The 17,962-nt window shown below is 37.7% G+C and overlaps 2 protein-coding genes across 15 annotated transcripts in view; one reads left to right on the top strand and one right to left on the bottom strand.

The window, feature by feature from the left end:
* Positions 1 to 8,195, bottom strand: part of DLG2 (discs large MAGUK scaffold protein 2) — a 2,077,851-nt gene extending 2,069,656 nt beyond the window's left edge. For 2 of the 12 annotated variants that reach the window (XM_067038349.1, XM_067038350.1), the window contains exon 1: positions 7,128 to 7,268. In XM_067038349.1, the coding sequence (XP_066894450.1) occupies positions 7,128 to 7,146 (19 nt within the window). In that variant the 5' untranslated portion in view covers positions 7,147 to 7,268. Of the gene's footprint in view, positions 1 to 4,255; positions 4,381 to 7,127; positions 7,275 to 7,725 lie in introns of those variants that run through there. The other 10 variants (XM_067038354.1, XM_067038358.1, XM_067038353.1 and 7 more) reach the window with 8 other exon arrangements.
* Positions 8,196 to 8,443: 248 nt separating this feature from the next.
* TMEM126B (transmembrane protein 126B) lies at positions 8,444 to 17,413 on the top strand. Of its 3 annotated transcripts, none has more exons than XM_067038390.1 (5): positions 8,444 to 8,494; positions 11,644 to 11,765; positions 13,039 to 13,232; positions 14,297 to 14,408; positions 15,013 to 17,413. In XM_067038390.1, the coding sequence occupies exons 2-5, from the start codon at positions 11,653 to 11,655 to the stop codon at positions 15,194 to 15,196; spliced, it is 603 nt and encodes a 200-aa protein (XP_066894491.1). In that variant the 5' UTR covers positions 8,444 to 8,494; positions 11,644 to 11,652; the 3' UTR covers positions 15,197 to 17,413. The 3 variants fall into 3 exon arrangements, with proteins under 3 accessions (XP_066894491.1, XP_058926584.1, XP_058926585.1); XM_059070601.2 differs by lacking the exon at positions 8,444 to 8,494 and adding an exon at positions 8,995 to 9,184; XM_059070602.2 differs by lacking the exon at positions 8,444 to 8,494 and adding an exon at positions 9,100 to 9,149.
* Positions 17,414 to 17,962: the final 549 nt, after the last annotated feature.

The raw sequence follows: 17,962 nt of genomic DNA, 5'->3' as shown, positions 1-17,962 counted from the left end.
ATGGTAAAGACAGGATTCTGTCCCGGGACTCTCCTCCACTGCACCATGATGTCATTCATTTGTTCAAAGAATACCTTACTCATACAGTAGAAAGAACATTGGATGAGCTTCCTGTCCTAATTCTATCACTAACTTTATAAAAGTAAAGTTAATATATATTATCTTATTTGATGGGGAAAAGAAATAACATATATGGGGGGAGTATTAAACCCCTTTTAGAAAAGGAAACAGAGGTTCAGAAAGATGATATGATTTTCACAAGGTCACCTGGTGGCATTATCATAAGAAGGAATGTGAAGAAGTACCTGTGGGAGGCTGGCACTTTGAGATGTTAATTTCTTCCCTCCCTAAATGTTCCCATTTCCTTTCTTCTCATTCAAGCTGGTAACTGGTTTTGTACTTTATTGCCTCAGGGGAGGTATGTACCAGGACAGAAGACCAATGGGATTTTAAAGTTATCCCAGTGTTGCTTTCCAAAAGCCTAAACCCTCCAAAGAAATGTTTATTTCAGAGATGAAAGAGAGATTCTCAGGTACCTGCAGAGAAAGGGACATCTCCTAGCCCCTCCCCAGTCTAGAAAGAGATTTTCTCAGTTGAAAAGTAAGAGAAGTTTTTGGATCCCAAGGCGGCAGGTATCTAGGCTCTGTTTCCTGGCAGCATTGCCTGAAAGGCCGAAAGACCCCAGAGAGGAAAAGCATCATTATGCAACTATGCAAACAGAAACACAGAAATTCTGGGGGAAAAAAACATTTAAATACATGTCTTAGAAGTAGCAATTATTGCCAGACCAGAAAGAACCATCTAGACACAACAACTCATGCCTCAGAGGTAAACTGTTGTATATAGATGATCAATGACCAGAGTATACCCCCATTCCAGATGGAAACCTACCATAACCCTACGGAAGTAGGAAAAAACTCAAAAAGGATTGGAGTGATTCTGCCCAAAACTTAGTAATTAAGAGTCAAAAATAAAATTGAACTATAGAAAATAAATGGATATTTCTTACACACCTAAATTTATAAACTGAGAGTCCAGCTCAGTGATTATCAGATCTTGTCCCTTCTCCTAGAAGCCAGGTCTACTGACTACTGGTCTAGGTTTTTCCCACAATATCACTGCTATTGAGGATTATAGGGACATGATGCAAAGAAATGAACATGACACGATGTTAATCCCAACATACACAGTGAAATTGCATGTGTCCATATCTGTCTCCCTAATAAATTGTAAGCATCATACAGGCATACACCGAATATCATTTGCCACTGTAAAACATGCGCCTAGCACAGTGCCTGGTACATAGCAGGCACTCAATAAATCTTTGTTGAATGGATAAATGATGGAATAAATAAATAGAAGGAAAGCTATTTCCTTAAATACATACCCAAGTTTATCTTTTAAAATAATTTATAGTTTATTACCTATAAGGTATTTTAAATAGTACAGAACCTATCAGGTTTATTTCAAATCTCACCACACTTTCAATGATAAAGATGTCACAACTCTCCAAAATGATAGGCCCCCTACAGAAGCCTCAGAGTCTTACTCTAACAGAATTAGGGCCCCAATGACTGGCAAGATGTGTCATCAGCAGCAATGGGATACATAATCTTACTCATAATCTTTGAAAGATTTAACTTAATTCATTCTCGCAGGATTTTCTACTTTATATCATTTCCTCTTGATTTTAAATCCTAAAACAAATAAGGTCAGGAGAATTGTTTCATAACAGAGGCGATTTGGCCATAATTCTTGAAATAGCTTTGAAAAACTCACTAAAAACTGAACCTATGCAGAAAGCTTACTACTTGGAATTTGGAATGACTGACTGGACAGAAGAGACTGGGTAAAACTCATGATCCTTTGCTGACAAAGCAACCTACATTGAGGATACAGAGCCCTCGTGCCTTGACTGCTACAAACTCCTGAGCAGGAATTATAGCTGGGGTACAAGTGCTCTTGCTCCAGTTAAAAATAAAAAATAAAAAGATTTTATACATCTCAGCATTATACTCAAAAATATTCTATCATCACTGACATGGTTACACAATAAATATTAAGAAATAAGAGCGTATAATGAGAGTATATAATTAAGAAAGAAGAGCATTTTTATAATTTACTGAATGTATTGTTATAGAAGAGTGATGGATTAATTGATTGATTGGCAAAGGCATAAATGAATTGAATGTCTTAATTTGATGTTTTAAAAATCCAATATTTTGTGTATATCTTCTGACTAGACTCTTCGACCCAAAGATGTAACTAATCATAGGCCTAAAGGAGAGATCAAATATTCTATCATGAATGGAGCACTTGGGCAGTTTCCCAAAAACCTAACAGTTCAAATATTTTATGGTGCCAATTCATCAGCATATAATTTGCAACATTCCCGATACATTAAAAACTGTAAAATAAATTCAATTAACAGAAAATTTTAACACTATGCCTATCGTTTGCTTCATAACATACTCCTAATCAGTAGTTGAATACAAAGAGTATTCTTCTATTTCTCTCTTCAGAATGTTCTCTCTTTATGCCTCCTGGATTGATGAGTATTTTCCAACATCAAGGATCTGTGGCTTGATGTAGAGAACAAACATATGGACACCAAGGGGGGAAAGTGGTGGGGGGGTGGTGGTGTTGTGATGAATTGGGAGATTGGGATTGACATGTATACACTAATATGTATAAAATAGATAACTAATAAGAACCTGCTGTATAAAAAAATAAATTAAATTAAATTTTTTTTTAAAAAAAGAATCTGTGGCATCATGATTTTTAACAATTCTCTCAACCAAGGTCAAGATGTCCCTTTTGAGGGATTTTAAATCTAAAAAAATCTTTAGTAAGTTATCTTACTTTGACTTACAGAAATTACAAAAGTTTGAAACCTACCTCTTCCCATCCCTTTCTGGGGCTTAACTCTTTCGAGTTCTACTGGCTCGGAAAAAGAAAAAGCATGAAGTTTTTTTAAATTGAAAAAGCATTTGAATATAATCCTGGTATGGCAAACATAAAAGTTCAAACAAAAACTTGGTGAAGTATGTACAGAAGGGATAAAATAGCTACTCAGGTGTAGTCAATAAATTTAGGTACATATTTTCCCCTTTAGAGAATCTGAAAAAAAACTTAGTAATTGAAGAAAAGCTAGAGATAGAGAGTATGCTCAGATGCTCAGATAATGAAAGGCAAATATAAACTAGTGAGATCCTACAAAAAACAAGTTAAGCCACAAAGTGCAGGAAACAGATAATGAAAGAAATTTTTAAATGAGGAAAAATTAAACAGAAGAGTTATAAGTTCCCTTCCAGAGAGTAGGGAAAAAAGAAAAACAGAAATGACACTTTTATGAAGTATACAGTCAACCAAAAGGAAAGAGTGTAAACCCAGGAAACAACAATATCAATTTCACAAATGTCCATAAGATACATGGCAATATCATGTCTTGGGATTCTAATCACACAACATTCTTCAACTTCCTTTAAAAAGAACAATGTCAAAACATGTGAATTATGAAAATGATACTGTTTCAGTACATGGTATACATACTCTATTATATGGCTAAAAACAGTTGCAACAGAAGAATTCAAAGGAAATAAAGGGTCATGTAAATTAATAACATCAGATAGACTTCTATACCAATTTAAAAGAAGAGCAGAATAGGACAATTTTTTAAAAACACAAATGAAATAAGCATCAACCTCAAAGTATTAAAAGCATTGATTTTTTCACATATTTAATGACAATAAAGAGAACAAAAAACTGCTCAAAAAAGAAACTGCAATGTACTAAAAAAGTCTGCTGAAGTATATTTTATCACTAAAACAGCAACTTTCTGCAAAACCCACAGGGGAGAACACAACTATCGTTAACTTTTATTTCTTACATTAATCCAACATGAAATCAGATCAATTCACAAGTCTGTTGAAATAGCCCCTTACTATACATCATGACCTTGCATCATATCAGAGAATGCTGATACTACTTATCTTGGATTGGCCCTGAATTTTCAGAATTTAAAACAGGTCAAAGATATCATAAAGGCTCAGTTGGGAGCAAATCAAGTTACAACTGTAGAAAAGAGAATCCTGAATGAAAAGCGACTGTTGGGAGAAAAATATCTCTGAAGAAGAAATGATGAGTGTTCTGTTGATAAAACTGAGATCTATAAAAATGTGAAGAGAGTGAGGTAGAAGAGGTAGAAGTAATGTCATAAAGCAAAATAGCACTGAATATAGCAGTTTGGGCTTACCTAAGAACAATCAAGAATAGCACCTAAAAATGTAGTTAGGGACTTTCCCGGTGGTCCAGTGGTTACAACTCTGTGCTTCCACTGCAGCAGGCCTGGGTTCCATCTCTATTCAGGGAACTAAGATTCTGCATTCCGTGAGGTGCAGCAAAAAGAAAAAAAATGTACTTAGATGTCACACTCATTTCCACTTCCTACCATGCTTGCATATTACCAATCAGAGAAACTACTCTCCACTTTTACAATAACATACAAAATATATAACAAGTGAGAAATATGTCTTATGAAAATTTCTTATTGTAATAAGAATGTATTCAACAATGAATAAACACTTGGCTCTATGAGGATAGTTATTGTTTAAAATTACATAAAGCCTAGCTTCCATCCTATCTACCACATGCAACAATGAAGAAAGAAAAAAGAGGGACTTCCCTGTTGGCACAGTGGTTAAGAATCTGCCTGTCAATGCAGGGGACACAGGTTCAAGCCCTGGTCCAGGAAGATCCCACATGCCATGGAGCAACTAAGCCCGTGCACCACAACTACTGAGCCTGTGCTCTAGAGCCCGTGAGCAACAACTACTGAGCTCACGAGCCACAACTACTGAAGCCTGCGAGCCTAGAGGCCATGCTCCACAACAAAAGAAGCCACCACAATGAGAAGCCTGTGCACCGCAACAAAGAGTAGCCCCCGCTCGTCGCAACTAGACAAAGTCCCCACGCAGCAACGAAGACCCAACGCAGCCAAAAACAAATAAATTTTTTAAAAATACAAAAGAAGAAGCACAAATATTTTTAAAAAAAAGAGAGAAAAGATTCAAGATGAGAGAGGACTGTGCTCTCTGCAGAATAAATCTAGGTTATACTTCAAAGTATTTGTTTTACTTATAGAAACAATACAGATAGTAAGCTTAGCTAATTAAAAACATAATGTACGTGTCATAACTTGTTTGGTTAGTTGTCTATTTAAAAATATATATCTTAATACTAACAGTTTTAAGAGATTTTTTAAAAGATAAGCTGTTTCTCTAGATTAGTTCATGAAGTAAATTACATAATGCATATACTTTAATAATATCCAAATATGTACTTGTTAATTAGAACTTTGTACTTTGCTAATTAGAACTTGTTGATTCCTTAAAAAATGTGATCCACTACAATCAACCCATTGGTAAAGAATAAGAGAAGAGAAGAGGAAGGAGGGAGGGAGGAAAGAAGAGGGAAGGAAGCAGGGAAGGAAATAAATTATTTCTCATAAAGTATGGTTTTCAATAATGTATCGGCAATTTTTGTAACTTCCTTTAAAGGTAGGAACTTTTTTAAAAAAACTCTGTCTGTTGGGTTTAGAAATCTTAAGTTCACCCTGCGTAGTTAAGTTATATCTAGAACATCAATGCCTTTCCTCCTCCTCCTTCCCAGATACCTTTTTATCCCTCTTTTTCTCTCCCTTTCCTCTCTCCCTTCCCTCTCTTCCTCTTCTCTGTCTCCATCTCATACTTACACACACACACACACACACAATGTGTTTAATTCAATTACTAGTTTAAAATAAGTCCAAAAGGGACACTAACTAGAGCACAATAAATGGTAGAAAGAATAAAAACACACCCGAAGCTAAATAAGTCAAAGAGACGTATCCTTTATTGGCTACATTCCCCCAAATCACTCTTGTTCCAAATAAACCAATTGTGTCAGGTCTGGACAGGTGTAGCTCCAAAATCTCAAGGAGAGTTTACTTCTCTCAGTGATATTATGGAGGAGAGCAGGAGAAGGAAACAAGCCCAGTCTTAAATTCCAGCATACAAAGGGACATTTCTAGGTGTTTCAGAGGTTTTATATATCATTGTCCTTCTCTACAGACAGCAGTTGGATAAAGAATCTCACTGATTATAAGTTTCCTCAATACACCTTCCAAATCCACAGGTAGGATTAAACATCATGCAGAGCCAGGTTGCACCTTAACCTTCATACTAAGCTTTAGTTTCAGACTGTAGCAACTCACATAAATGGTCAACATTTGGATCTATACTAGTCCACTACAGTAGAGTTCAAGGGTATTGACACACATTTTAGTTTAAAACTCTTTTAAAAAACTCCTTTATAGTTGATCTGGTCTTTTTTAAAATGTCAAAAACCAAAAAACACCAGCTTCTCTAGGATCCTTGGGTGAACAAGGCTCACCTGGGGTAGATCTAGGCTAAAGTGAATCCCAAGGTGTGACCTATAATAAACTATACTTCAGGAACCTTCCAGATCTTGATCAGTGGGGGTGGGGAGTGAGGTGTTTACCTCATTTGCAGAATTTGCCAATCATGTTACTGGATAATGTATACATCTGGAAAAGCACAACAGTTACCAAAGTGGTGCTTTATCACAAAAGTGAAGATTTCCACTAGAGTAAACCCAAACATGAAAGCTATTTTTAATAAAAGATAAATAATAAATCTATAATTGCATTCACTACAAACAACTTTATCTTTTACAACTATGTAATTTGCTTGATAAATATTAAATCCATGAGGAAGAGCTGCACTGTACAGGTTTCTTTTTTAAAGACTGTGTAAAAGTAACCTTTAACAAGCTAAGAAAGCAAGCTAAAGTAAATCCTAAATCTGTGGTATCAAATTTACGCTGATTACAAATGGTGATTTATACCACCTGATTTACGAAACCATAAATGTCTATAATTAAATACAACAGTCCTACTTGGTTTTCATTTAGTAAAATAATATTACTGAATGATGTACCACAGAAAAGACATCATTACAATAACTACATCCCAAGCAAAATTCTACTCTCAAATGGACTACAATTTAAACTGCAAATAGCAGAACCAAGAAAAAGGAGAAACATATATAGAAAGCCTCATAGCCCACCTTTCTTCTTGACTGGCATTCTTGGGTCTTTCCACTGACACAGGATTCAAGATCTCTTTTCAGGTCTCAACTTGATCCACCTGGATGGAGGCCAAGAGCCAGGTAACTGTTGCAAACCACTTCACTTTGAAATCCAGGCTGTCTTCTCTTTCAAATAAAGAAAAAATGATGTATTTTTTCCACCAACTTTGCCAGTGCCCACGGAGTTTAAAGAAAAATAGCTTTTGAGTTTTTCAATGTTTATAAAACATTTATTCTGTTTAAAAAGAAAATTATTGTAAGCATAGAAAACATTATTAAAACTCTTCAGGCAGCAACATTTTTGGAGTTGGATGACTAACTCAATTAAGGCACAAACCAAATTTACACAGCTGTCTCATTACTCAATACATGATCAAATTCAAAGATGAACTGGTTGACGATAAAAACCCTCAATTCTTTAGAGAAAAATTTAAAACTCTCACCCCCAAAAAATACTTTTAAAAACCTCTTTGACTCTAGTCTCTAAAAAGGTGGGTGAGTTTGGACAGTTTTCTGGGGCACAACACAGACTGAAAGGCCCCTTTCTATTCACTAGACCAGAAGTTCCGGATCTCACCCCCTCAGTAAGACAGAATCCAGCTTGCTGTCACTTTCATTTTTTTTTTTCTTCTGTGCTCTCCAAGCCCCTCAGGCTTGATCCTTAATGCCCCCTCTGATTCTGATCCTCCCACGTATTAACCGAGAGGATTGAAAAGAAGGAAAGCAATCCCCTGGCATGGAGACATTAAAGTGACAGTGCTACTCAATGGGCACTTGATGCAGGATGAGTTGGCGAAGATTTCTTCACACTGGAGTCATTCACATCATGCCGTCTCTTCGCATCCAAGCAGCTCCCTATCCGTCGAGGAAAAACACTGAGACTGTTCGAGACAAGTCAAACCTTCCCCCAAAGGTGTTTTCTGAGACGCTGAGTAGTATTAGGCATGTGAGCATACGCTGTGCAAACAGTTCGCGGTTTCCTAAATGAGAGAGTTCGGCCGCTTGGCTTCCACATCCACCCTTTTTCCCTCAGTCTCTCTCCAAACTACCCACCTTCCTTTTGCAGAAAAAACAAATCTCTCTGCTACCGCCGGCCACCCCTGCCCACACCCCGTTCTTATATAGAAGAGCACAGAAATGTCCTGCACCCTCCACGCGATGAAGTGTTTCCTCAGGCAGGAGAAACAGCAGCACTAGAAATTATATAACTCTCGATTTTGGCTTCTCTAAGACATGGAGACTGGAGGGTCGGGGGGTGCTGGTCTGGGAGATACTGCTGGGCACTGAACGCGCACAAAAGGGCGCCAGGCGTCCTCGCAGCGCCCCCCAACCCGAAACACCGGCTGGTAAGGGGGTCTTCTCAGGGAGGGGGGTGCAAAATTCTCTCCGGTCTCTTTCCAAGCGAGGAGAAAGGATGGAATATGAGGGGACTAAAGACTGAGAAGGGGAGTCTGACGGCTGTGAGGGGAGGAGGCTAGTCGGGGCTGCTCTGGCAGCCGGTTGGGGGCTCTAGGGAGGAGGTGCCCGAGAAGCCGGATCCTTAACACATGGGCCAGGCCAGAGGGGCAAACACCCCGAAGGAATGAAAGGGGCTGGGCAGCTCGGCCCCAGCTAACGGAGGTGCCCTGAGGAGATGAAAACGCGCAGCGACATCCCTGCGCTCGGACCGCCCCACGGTCCCCTCAGGAGCCGAGAAGAGGGAGCTAGGCTAACAAATTAAAGAAAAGGGAATACCGGCCTGGCAGGGGGCGGGCCCATTGGAGTCTGGACCTCCTAGAAGCCAATGAGCGGCTCCAGTTTCTGGACGCCGGGCCCAATCACAGCCAGGATGGAGGGCGCGGCTTTTGACTGGGTCGGGGCGGGCCAGGGATGCGGGCTAGAGGCGTGAGCCCGCACCACTTCCCGCCCCGGGAGTTCTGGGTCCCCGCCCACCACTAGTCACGTGAGTCGCCAAAATGGCGGGGCTCGGGCGTGAGGCTGGAGACGATCGGAGCGCAGCAGGTGTGGTGCCGGTGGGAGTTGGGGAAGCGCCCGAGGTAGGCGGAAACCCTGGGTGGTAAGGGCGGAGATTTCTGCAGCCTCAAGTGCTGGCGCACTCTTCTGAAATGATGCGCGTAAAAGGGATTTGAGGTCTAAAGAGAACAGCTCCCAAATCCATGCAGGGCGCAATTAAATCCCTGGTTGCTATGAAAAGAGGTGGGGAGAAAGGAGACCTAAAGTTTAGTCCTGATTGATGTCGCCTGTTTTCTCTTGGCTCGGGGACTTTGCATTTTAAATTTCCTGCCATTTTGTCCTGACCTCTGCCTGGGTTGTGGGTTCTGAGGACATACTACATCTTGCTTATCCGGGGGACTTTCAAATACCAGGTGAATGTCTGAACAAATGATGAGTGAATGTTAAATAAAATTCTGAAGGGCAAGTGAAATAATACACATAAAAGCACTACAAAACCGTAAAATATTACTGGTATAATCGTGGTACCAGTTGAGTGGCCTTGAACTGGTTACTTTTTAGATAAAATGTTAATTATAGAGAAATTTTTACATTTCAATACTTGTAAAAATTCTATCCGAAAGTTATCAGTATATTTCTCTGCTTGAATAACAAAAACTATGCACTCAATAAATATTTGCTGTCCTGTTTCAGTATTTTAGGATCATAATCCTGGATATGTGTTTCCTATATATTGAGGTGTAGACGAGGTAGGAGGTTGGTACAAGGGATTGCTGAAAGTTTTCTTTGTGAGGAATAAGGGACTTCAGTGAATTGGATGACAGCAAAACGAAAAGTTTTCCCAAGTTTCTGGTTGTCATGTTACTGACATCTGCCTTCATGTACACTAGAGGGATTAGATATAGAATCTCCCTTAGATATTGCTATCTTGTCTCTTCCATTTGCCATTTAGATGTCAGAGAGAGGCAAAAGATTAAATCTAGTCTTTGAAAAACTGTAATTTATAAAATATTTTACTTTTTTTTTTTCTGTCCTCCCCAGATATTTTAAATAAAAAGATAGAACTGGCTTGAGTACAGTTCTTCAATGATGCAGGGAAAGAAACTCATCCATTATTACTCATTGTTTAATACCATATGAAGATTCAAAAGAGCCTGTACCTTCAGGATGTTGATACCATGGATGAATTGGCCTTTCATTAGTTAGGGTTAGGGTTGGTACATATCACTTATTCAGGAAATAAATATTACAATGATGTTCAACATGTGTCCATAAACTACCAGCATCGGAATCACTTGGTGTTATTAAAATGCAGATTTCTAGGCTTTACCCTACTCCTGTTGAATACAGATATCTCAATAGGGAGCTCAAGAGACTAAATTTAAGATAAACTCGTGATTCCTGTGCACATGAAAAGTTGAGAATCTTACTAAGTCTCTTTTACGTCTTTTATGCTTAACCCACTCTGATTCTCTTGCCCAGGACTCCTAAAATTTGAGACCTACTAGTCTATGACCTTGACCATAAATGTTGTTAAAATGGAGAATCATATAAATTGTGAAAGGCATAGATTTAATCTATTCATTGGCTAATCTGGAATCCCATAATGCCAGTATGGCAAAAGATGTAACAAATATTAAGACGTTTCACAGAAATCTGAGAGTCTTACCCAGCGCAAAATATTCAGAAGGGGTCCTTTCTCAGGGTCCAGTTTTGTTTTATTTTTTTCAACTGCTGGTTTCTGTTAAGATGCTACTGGCCAAACCTCATGGTCCCTTGACATTAGCAACTGTCTATTCATACATCACACTTGGGACACAGAAACTTTCCAACCCTGGAGCCCAGTGCCATAGGTCCAGGCTCCCTGATATACTGCATAGTAATGTCCACCAAAGGCCCTACTTCTGCCCCAGTAGGGATCTGGATATATATACCTTATATAATCCAAGGTAACCATGATCCACTGCCTCTTCCTAGGCTGGAATGTGTCCCTCTTTCTGATGTTCTCTCTCAGTATTCTCCAGGGCAATCCCTGTTCTCTCCTACCTCTCCAGGAAACTCAACATAATCTCCAAAAGCTCAGGCTTTCATGAGACAGAGGATAACCATAGTGGTCAACAAGTAGCTACTGTTCACGTTCAGCTCTGAAAAAGCTAGAGCATGGAGAACTACAAAGGGCCTGGCTACCTTCAGGGAAAACTGTAAAGAAAACAAAAAATATCTCAGTAAATTATCCTTCTACAACAAGTCCTCAGGCAAGTTAGCCTCTCTGAACCTTGTTTGTCTCATCCATAAAGGTAGAGATGACCATTATCCTACCAATTTCTCAAAGTTGTTATGTGAATCAAAAAGCCATCGTCTTAACAGATAATAAGAGCTCACTAAATAGTGACTGAATCATTAACAAAGTATGTGAAAGCAGATGACAGTACCTGACACTTTTACTAGAGTCTAAATGTTTTTTAATCTGAATCTGTAGAATTTATAAGATTTAATATTAACATCATTAGCTATTATGGTTCTGGATTTTTGTGTTTTCCAGGACATCAAGATGCCAACATACATATATGGTCAGTCCAGTCCTTCTCTAGGAGATGCAAAACTCAGAAAACCAATGGTCATCGAAATCATAGAAAAAAAATTTGAGTATCTTAGAAAAGAAAAGTAAGAGACTCACCCAGACTGAAAGTCAATAACTTTATTTGCAGATCTTCTGTATTGTCATTGTTTCTAGGTATCTAAGATCCTGTTAACTTTATTGAGTTGGTTATAAAGAAAGCTTATTTTAAAAAAAGAACTGGAGGGAAACATGAGCAGATGAAAATAGTGGTTTGTTGGAATACTGAGACTGGATAATTTCTTTTCTCTCTTGAAATTGTTTTGTTTCTAAAATTGTTGAAATGTTATTTGTGCAATAAATATATTTTAATTAAAAGTAATTAGGAGAACACCATTTTGAGGGCTACTTATATTAATTATCAATTGTAATTAATTTCAGTTTAGAATTTTTTACCTCAGCCACATTGCTGAGCTCAGCAAAAGGGAATACAGGGTTTCCCTGGTGGCGCAGTGGTTGAGAGTCTGCCTGCCGATGCAGGGGACACGGGTTCGTTCCTCGGTCTGGTAGGATCCCACATGCCGCGGAGCAGCTGGGCCCGTGAGCCATGGCCACTGAGCCTGCGTGTCCGGAGCCTGCACTCCGCAACGGGAGAGGCCACAACAGTGAGAGGCCCGCGTACCGCAAAAAAAAAAAAAAAAAAAAAACAGATTCCATGATGTACATATAGTCTCACATTACCATTCTGACTTTTAGATTAATAGAGCTCAAGAATAAAATCAAAGGACATTGATCTTAGACTTTAAACATTTCTGGATTTAGGTATGAGTCAGAAAAACTAGATCTTTCAAATTTCTTTGGATGAAGTTTTGGAAATCCTAGACGAATTATTTTAAATGTATCTGGACTACTTAAGAAATAGTTATTTTCTTGAAGGCCTAACCAAATGTAAAAAACTTTTTCAAATGACCTTAAGCAAATTAATTCTTTTAGTAGAAAGAACAGTATTCTTGGGTTTAGATAGTTCATAAAATTTGGCTACATTGGAACATATTTGTATTTATTTGTGGCCAAAATTTATTCTCTCTTTAAAAGAGCTCCATATTAGAACCACTCTATTCTCAGAAGGATAATTATATTCTCTTATTAAAATGCAAGTTCCATGAGGGGTGGAATTTTTTTCTTTTTTTTTTTTCCACTTTATTCACTGCCCCACCCTCAGCACAAAGAAAATACCTTTTTTTGTATAGTATTGGGCATAGTAAATGCTCAAGAAAAATTTGATGTTGAGTAAATATGTTATAACAAACCCAGGAAAGGATATATCTATTAGAAGAATATTATGTTGAACTTAATTCTTCACTTTGTTTTTCCAATTAGGACTTTAAATATATATGGAACAGTGACCTTTGGAACAACAGCTGGTTTCTCTGGAATATTGGCAAACTTAATTTTCAGACATTGCTTCAAGGTTAAACATGATGCTTTGAAGACATATGCATCATTGACTACACTTCCATTTTTGTCTACCATAGTTTCTTGTGAGCTTCTTGTAAGACATGCTTTGTATTCAGGTAAATTTAAATTCATTAACATATAATGTGTTTATATCTAAGTAAAATTACTTATTAACATATACTGTTGCTACTGCTGATAACAGTCCCTTACATTTGTGTATTTCTTTACCACTAACAAAGTACCTTCACATATATTGTCCTGTTTCATCCCCACAACAATCCTCCTAATCAGCCAGGGCAAGTAGTATTGTATCTTTTCTTCACAGGTAAGAAACCAAGCTGAGATATGTCCAAGTACACTAAGAAGCAGCATGATATACTGGGAAAAAAGGAGGCTTTGGTATACTACACATTTCACTTAAGTTTTGTGACACTGGGCAAGTCATTTAATCACTGAGACTCAGTTGTCTTATCTATGAATTAGGGCTAATAGTACTTACCTCACAGGATTGTTTTAAGAATTAAGATACTGTATGTTGAATGTCTTAACATAGTATCTGGCATATTATGGACTTCTAATGTTATTTCCTACCTCTTCCCCTTACCGTAAGTTTCACAACTAGTAATTGATGGAACCTCTGACACCTGTTCATCAGGTCCCTGCTTAAATACCTTTTCCCCAGGGAAACCTCTGATTTCCTCAGGTTAAGTTTCTAGATACATTCTCTATTCATTTTACCTTCGAAGCGTATGCACACTTAAGATTATTTGTTTAAATATTTGTCTAATGTATTTCTTAGTAAACTGACCTGAAGATCAGAGATTGGATGTCTTCTGTGTAATACTGTATCCCTAGCACATGCCTGACACATAGACAATATAAATGTACTACCCTACAATCCAGATATCTGGTCTGCTAGTTTAATATTCTTCACTATGAAATTACTTCTGCAATAGCCATATAAGTAAGAGGTAACTTATCTTTATGTGAAGTATAATAAAAACATTTTTAAAATGTGATATATTTAGTCTATTGTGCCATAGACTGAATTTCTAATATTCTTTCTACTATTTTGCTATGCTTGAGGACAATGCAAATAACTACTGTATGAGGACCCAAGACTCTTAATAGTTCTTATCCTGAGTTTTAAAGGGAGATCAAATTTACTTTTGTTTTCCAGGTAATATAAGCCGGGAAAATTGTGTTCTGAGAAGTTCACTGATTGGCATAGTGTGTGGTGTTTTATATCCCACTGCTTTAGCTTTTTCTAAAAATGGACGTCTGGCAGTCAAGTAAGTCCATCTTTTTGTTCCGTTTCTTCCTTTCTTCCCTTTTTTTAAAAAAAAATTTATTTACTTTATTTATTTTTGGCTGCTTGGGGGCTTTCTCTAGTTGAGGCAAGTGGGGGCTACTCTTGGTTGCAGTGTGTGTACGGGCTTCTTACTGCGGTGGCTTCTCTTGTTGCAGAGCACTGGCTTTAGGCACACAGGCTTTGGTAGTTGTGGCACGCGGGCTCAGTTGTGGCTCATGGGCTCCAGAGCGCAGGCTCAGTAGTTGTGGTGCACAAGCTTGGTTGCTCCGCAACACGTGGGACCTTCCCGGACCAGGGCTTGAACCTGTGTCCCCTGCATTGGCAGGTGGATTCTTAACCACTGTGCCACCAGGGAAGCCCCCCCACTTTTTAAAAAAAATGTTAATAGACTCGCCTTATTCTTTAGCTGCCAATGACATATTTTCATCAAAATATCATAGTTTCATATTTCAAATAGCTAATTTTAACCTTTTTTGCTATCTATGTGAAAGATCTAGAACAGAAATGATCAGTTTAGGAGACATCAACAAATTTTTTATAGAATTGACTTCCAGAGGAAGTAATTAATCCCTTTTCGTTTTTAGGTATCATACTGTTCCACTGCCACCAAAAGGAAGGGTTGTACTTTATTGGCTGCTGCTTTGTCAAACAGAGATAAAAGCAATGGTGATTCCTCTTATCCTTCAGACAGCCCTTGGAATATATCATGGTCTACAGCATTATGCAATATTTGAAAGTACACTTGAGAAAACTGTACATGAAGATTAACCAAAGAATGAATGGATACTAAATCAGTATAATGGACTTTTTTATGATGAGGACTTAGGCACTGCTGAAAGAGTTAAAAGTAATTCTGGATAGACAATTTGTTTCTTTTCCTTTTGCCTGGTGTATAGCAGGTGCTCAATAAATATTCAGTGATTAAATAAATGTGGGTTTCATCTCTGTTTTGTCATTGTATGTGGAAATGGATTTGAGGCCTCAAGGTCTGATCTATACATTTATGTATGTATTCATTCACAAACATTTATTGAGCACCTGCTAGGTCTCAGACATTGTGTTACACATAGTAAGAAATGGTCCTTATCCCGAAAGAACTCACAATTAGAAATGTGAACACATAGCATGAGAGGGTTTGAGAGATATACACATAATTCCTTGGGCACACTGAGGGTGTGGCTGTTAACTACTTGTGCAGAAGGGAAAGCTATGGGGGGAAGGTGACATTTGTCCTAGATTTTGAAGGGGAAGTTGAAAGTTCACAAGAAAGCAATATAGAAATAACATAACAGCCCATTCCTCTATTCTAAACTCTAATTCAGTACACTTACTAGCTCTTATCATTGACAAATTACCTTCACTGTGCTATTTAAAGAACATTTATTGAGTGCCTATTTGCTGTGCATTAATATAGGCACCAGGGGTACGAAAATTCAGTCACTGCCCTCAAGAAGCATAAAATCTAAAGAAAGAGATCACATCATGCTTCTTTAAATCTGCTAGAGCATTCTTGAGCTACATGTTTAGTTAGGGAAACAGGAGAGGAAATGAATGCTGTCTGATGAAAAGAATAAGACACAGAATGGAACCCTGTAACACATTCTCCTTGTCTTAATCACATTCATCTTGAGATTTAAAGATTTGGTCATCTGAGGCCCCAAGCAACACAAAACAGAAATGGAAGTCTTAAGGTGCTTTACAGCATCATATATAAAAAACTGAAATACATACACTCTTTTACTAATAAAAAAAATGGTTAGTAAGCTGTCCAGTTTTGTATTCTCAGAATAATTCATGATACTTGAAACTGAGGGAAGGGCAGGCAATTGGGAGGAAAGAGGAAACCAAGTCAAATAGATAACAAGATCAATGGTATTAATATTAACTCTTAAACAATTATTATACAAGTACATGAATACCTTCTTATTGTGAGATATACAAGTGATCCAGAAGTATATAGAGCGTGACTTGAAAGTCCCCCTTCACTCCCACTCCATCCTATTTCTACTCCATTCTCCAGAGGCAACCATTACCAAGTTAGCACATCTTTTTCCTTGCAGTATTCTTTTGTAACTTACATATTTTTTTAAATAAATGGTATTATCCATACATATTATACTGGAAATTAACCTTCCCTTCAATATATGTCTGGAGATCTTTCTGACTTATTATGTGTAGGTCTAACATGTTCTTTTTGGTGACTGAAAAACATTCTTGGTGATTCTAGTGTTCACGTAGGTGATCCTTCCAACACCCTGGTCTCTCTATCCTACCACTTATTCCCATGGTCATACTTTAGAGCTGTCTAATATAGTAGTCATTAGCCATGTGTGGCTCCTGAGTATTTGAAATGTGAGTAGTCTAAATTGAAATATGTAGTAAGTATAAAATACACATTAAGTTTTAAAGATTTACTATGTAAAAAAGAATATAAAACATCTCTAATCTTTTGATTACATGTTGAAATGTTACTGTTTTGCATATATTGGGTTAAATAAAATACATTAAAATTAATTTTACTTGCTTTTTAAAATCTGGCTACTATGAAATTTTAATTTATATACACAGCACATATTTTTATTGGACTGTGTTGCTCTAGGCCTTGTCATAATCAATAAATTGAAATTCTTCACATTCTCAATTGTAAAATCCCATATTCTGAGCACTACCCTCCTGTCCTTCCTGTTTATTCCTTCTCATACCACAATTCGGCATTACTTCAGCTCTACCAGAATCTATAATCCATCAATCCCACTACCTTTTCACTGTCTCTCACCCCCCTCACATCCTTACCATCCTTCTCCAGCTTCAGCCACATCAATCTTTTTAAAGCTTGCCAATATCAAGGAAAAAAGAAAAACATAAAAATGAATCTAGCTAAGCTTGATTTTGAAATAAAGATATTTGCCTCTTGTTTTTTGTGAATTTTCTGTTCATGTCTTTGGCGCATTTGATTTGTAGATCAAATAAATTCTCTATAAATTCTGGGTGTTTTGTTTCTTCATATGATGAGATAGTAATCTGAGAAATACAGCAAGGTTGATTTAGGTTCACCTCCCTTGCCACCTGAAAGCAGGAGAGATTTGTATATTACTCCATGACTTCAAGTTGCCTTTTTTACAATAGAAAAAGCAGGGAAGTCTATCAGTGTTTTCCACTGGCTTTGGAAAGCAGTACTTGCCAAAATGGCCATAAGAGGCCTGAAAGGAGAAATCAGGGAAAACTTAATCTGGGCCTGAGCCCAAAGGTGAAGCTAGGTGAACCACAGTGAAGAGAGGCAGCAAGTCACTAGAGGCAAGATAGTTCAGACGTGTGAAGTACAGCCTGGAGCTCCACTATCAAAGTTCAAATCCTGGCCTTACTACTTACCAACGGGATAACTTTGAACAAGGTATTTCACCTCTCTGCACCTCACTTTCCTCATCTGTAAAATGAGAAATAAAGATTGTACTTACCTCATAGTGTTGTCAGCATTAAATGAGTTAATACATGTAAATCAAAACAGTGGCCAACTCACAGGGAGTTCGTATATGT

Source organism: Kogia breviceps, chromosome 7, assembly GCF_026419965.1.
Source record: "Kogia breviceps isolate mKogBre1 chromosome 7, mKogBre1 haplotype 1, whole genome shotgun sequence".
Classification (NCBI taxonomy): Eukaryota; Metazoa; Chordata; class Mammalia; order Artiodactyla; family Physeteridae; genus Kogia; species Kogia breviceps.
This window is presented reverse-complemented; position numbering and strand designations above follow the sequence as displayed.

Coding starts and splice junctions, on each gene's coding strand:
- TMEM126B (XM_059070601.2), top strand. CDS start 9,104: ATGGCGGGGCTCGGGCGTGAGGCTGGAGACGATCGGAGCGCAGCAGGT. Junction 11,766..13,038: donor GAGTATCTTAGAAAAGAAAA/GTAAGAGACTCA, acceptor TTTTCCAATTAG/GACTTTAAATATATATGGAA. Junction 13,233..14,296: donor AAGACATGCTTTGTATTCAG/GTAAATTTAAAT, acceptor TTTGTTTTCCAG/GTAATATAAGCCGGGAAAAT.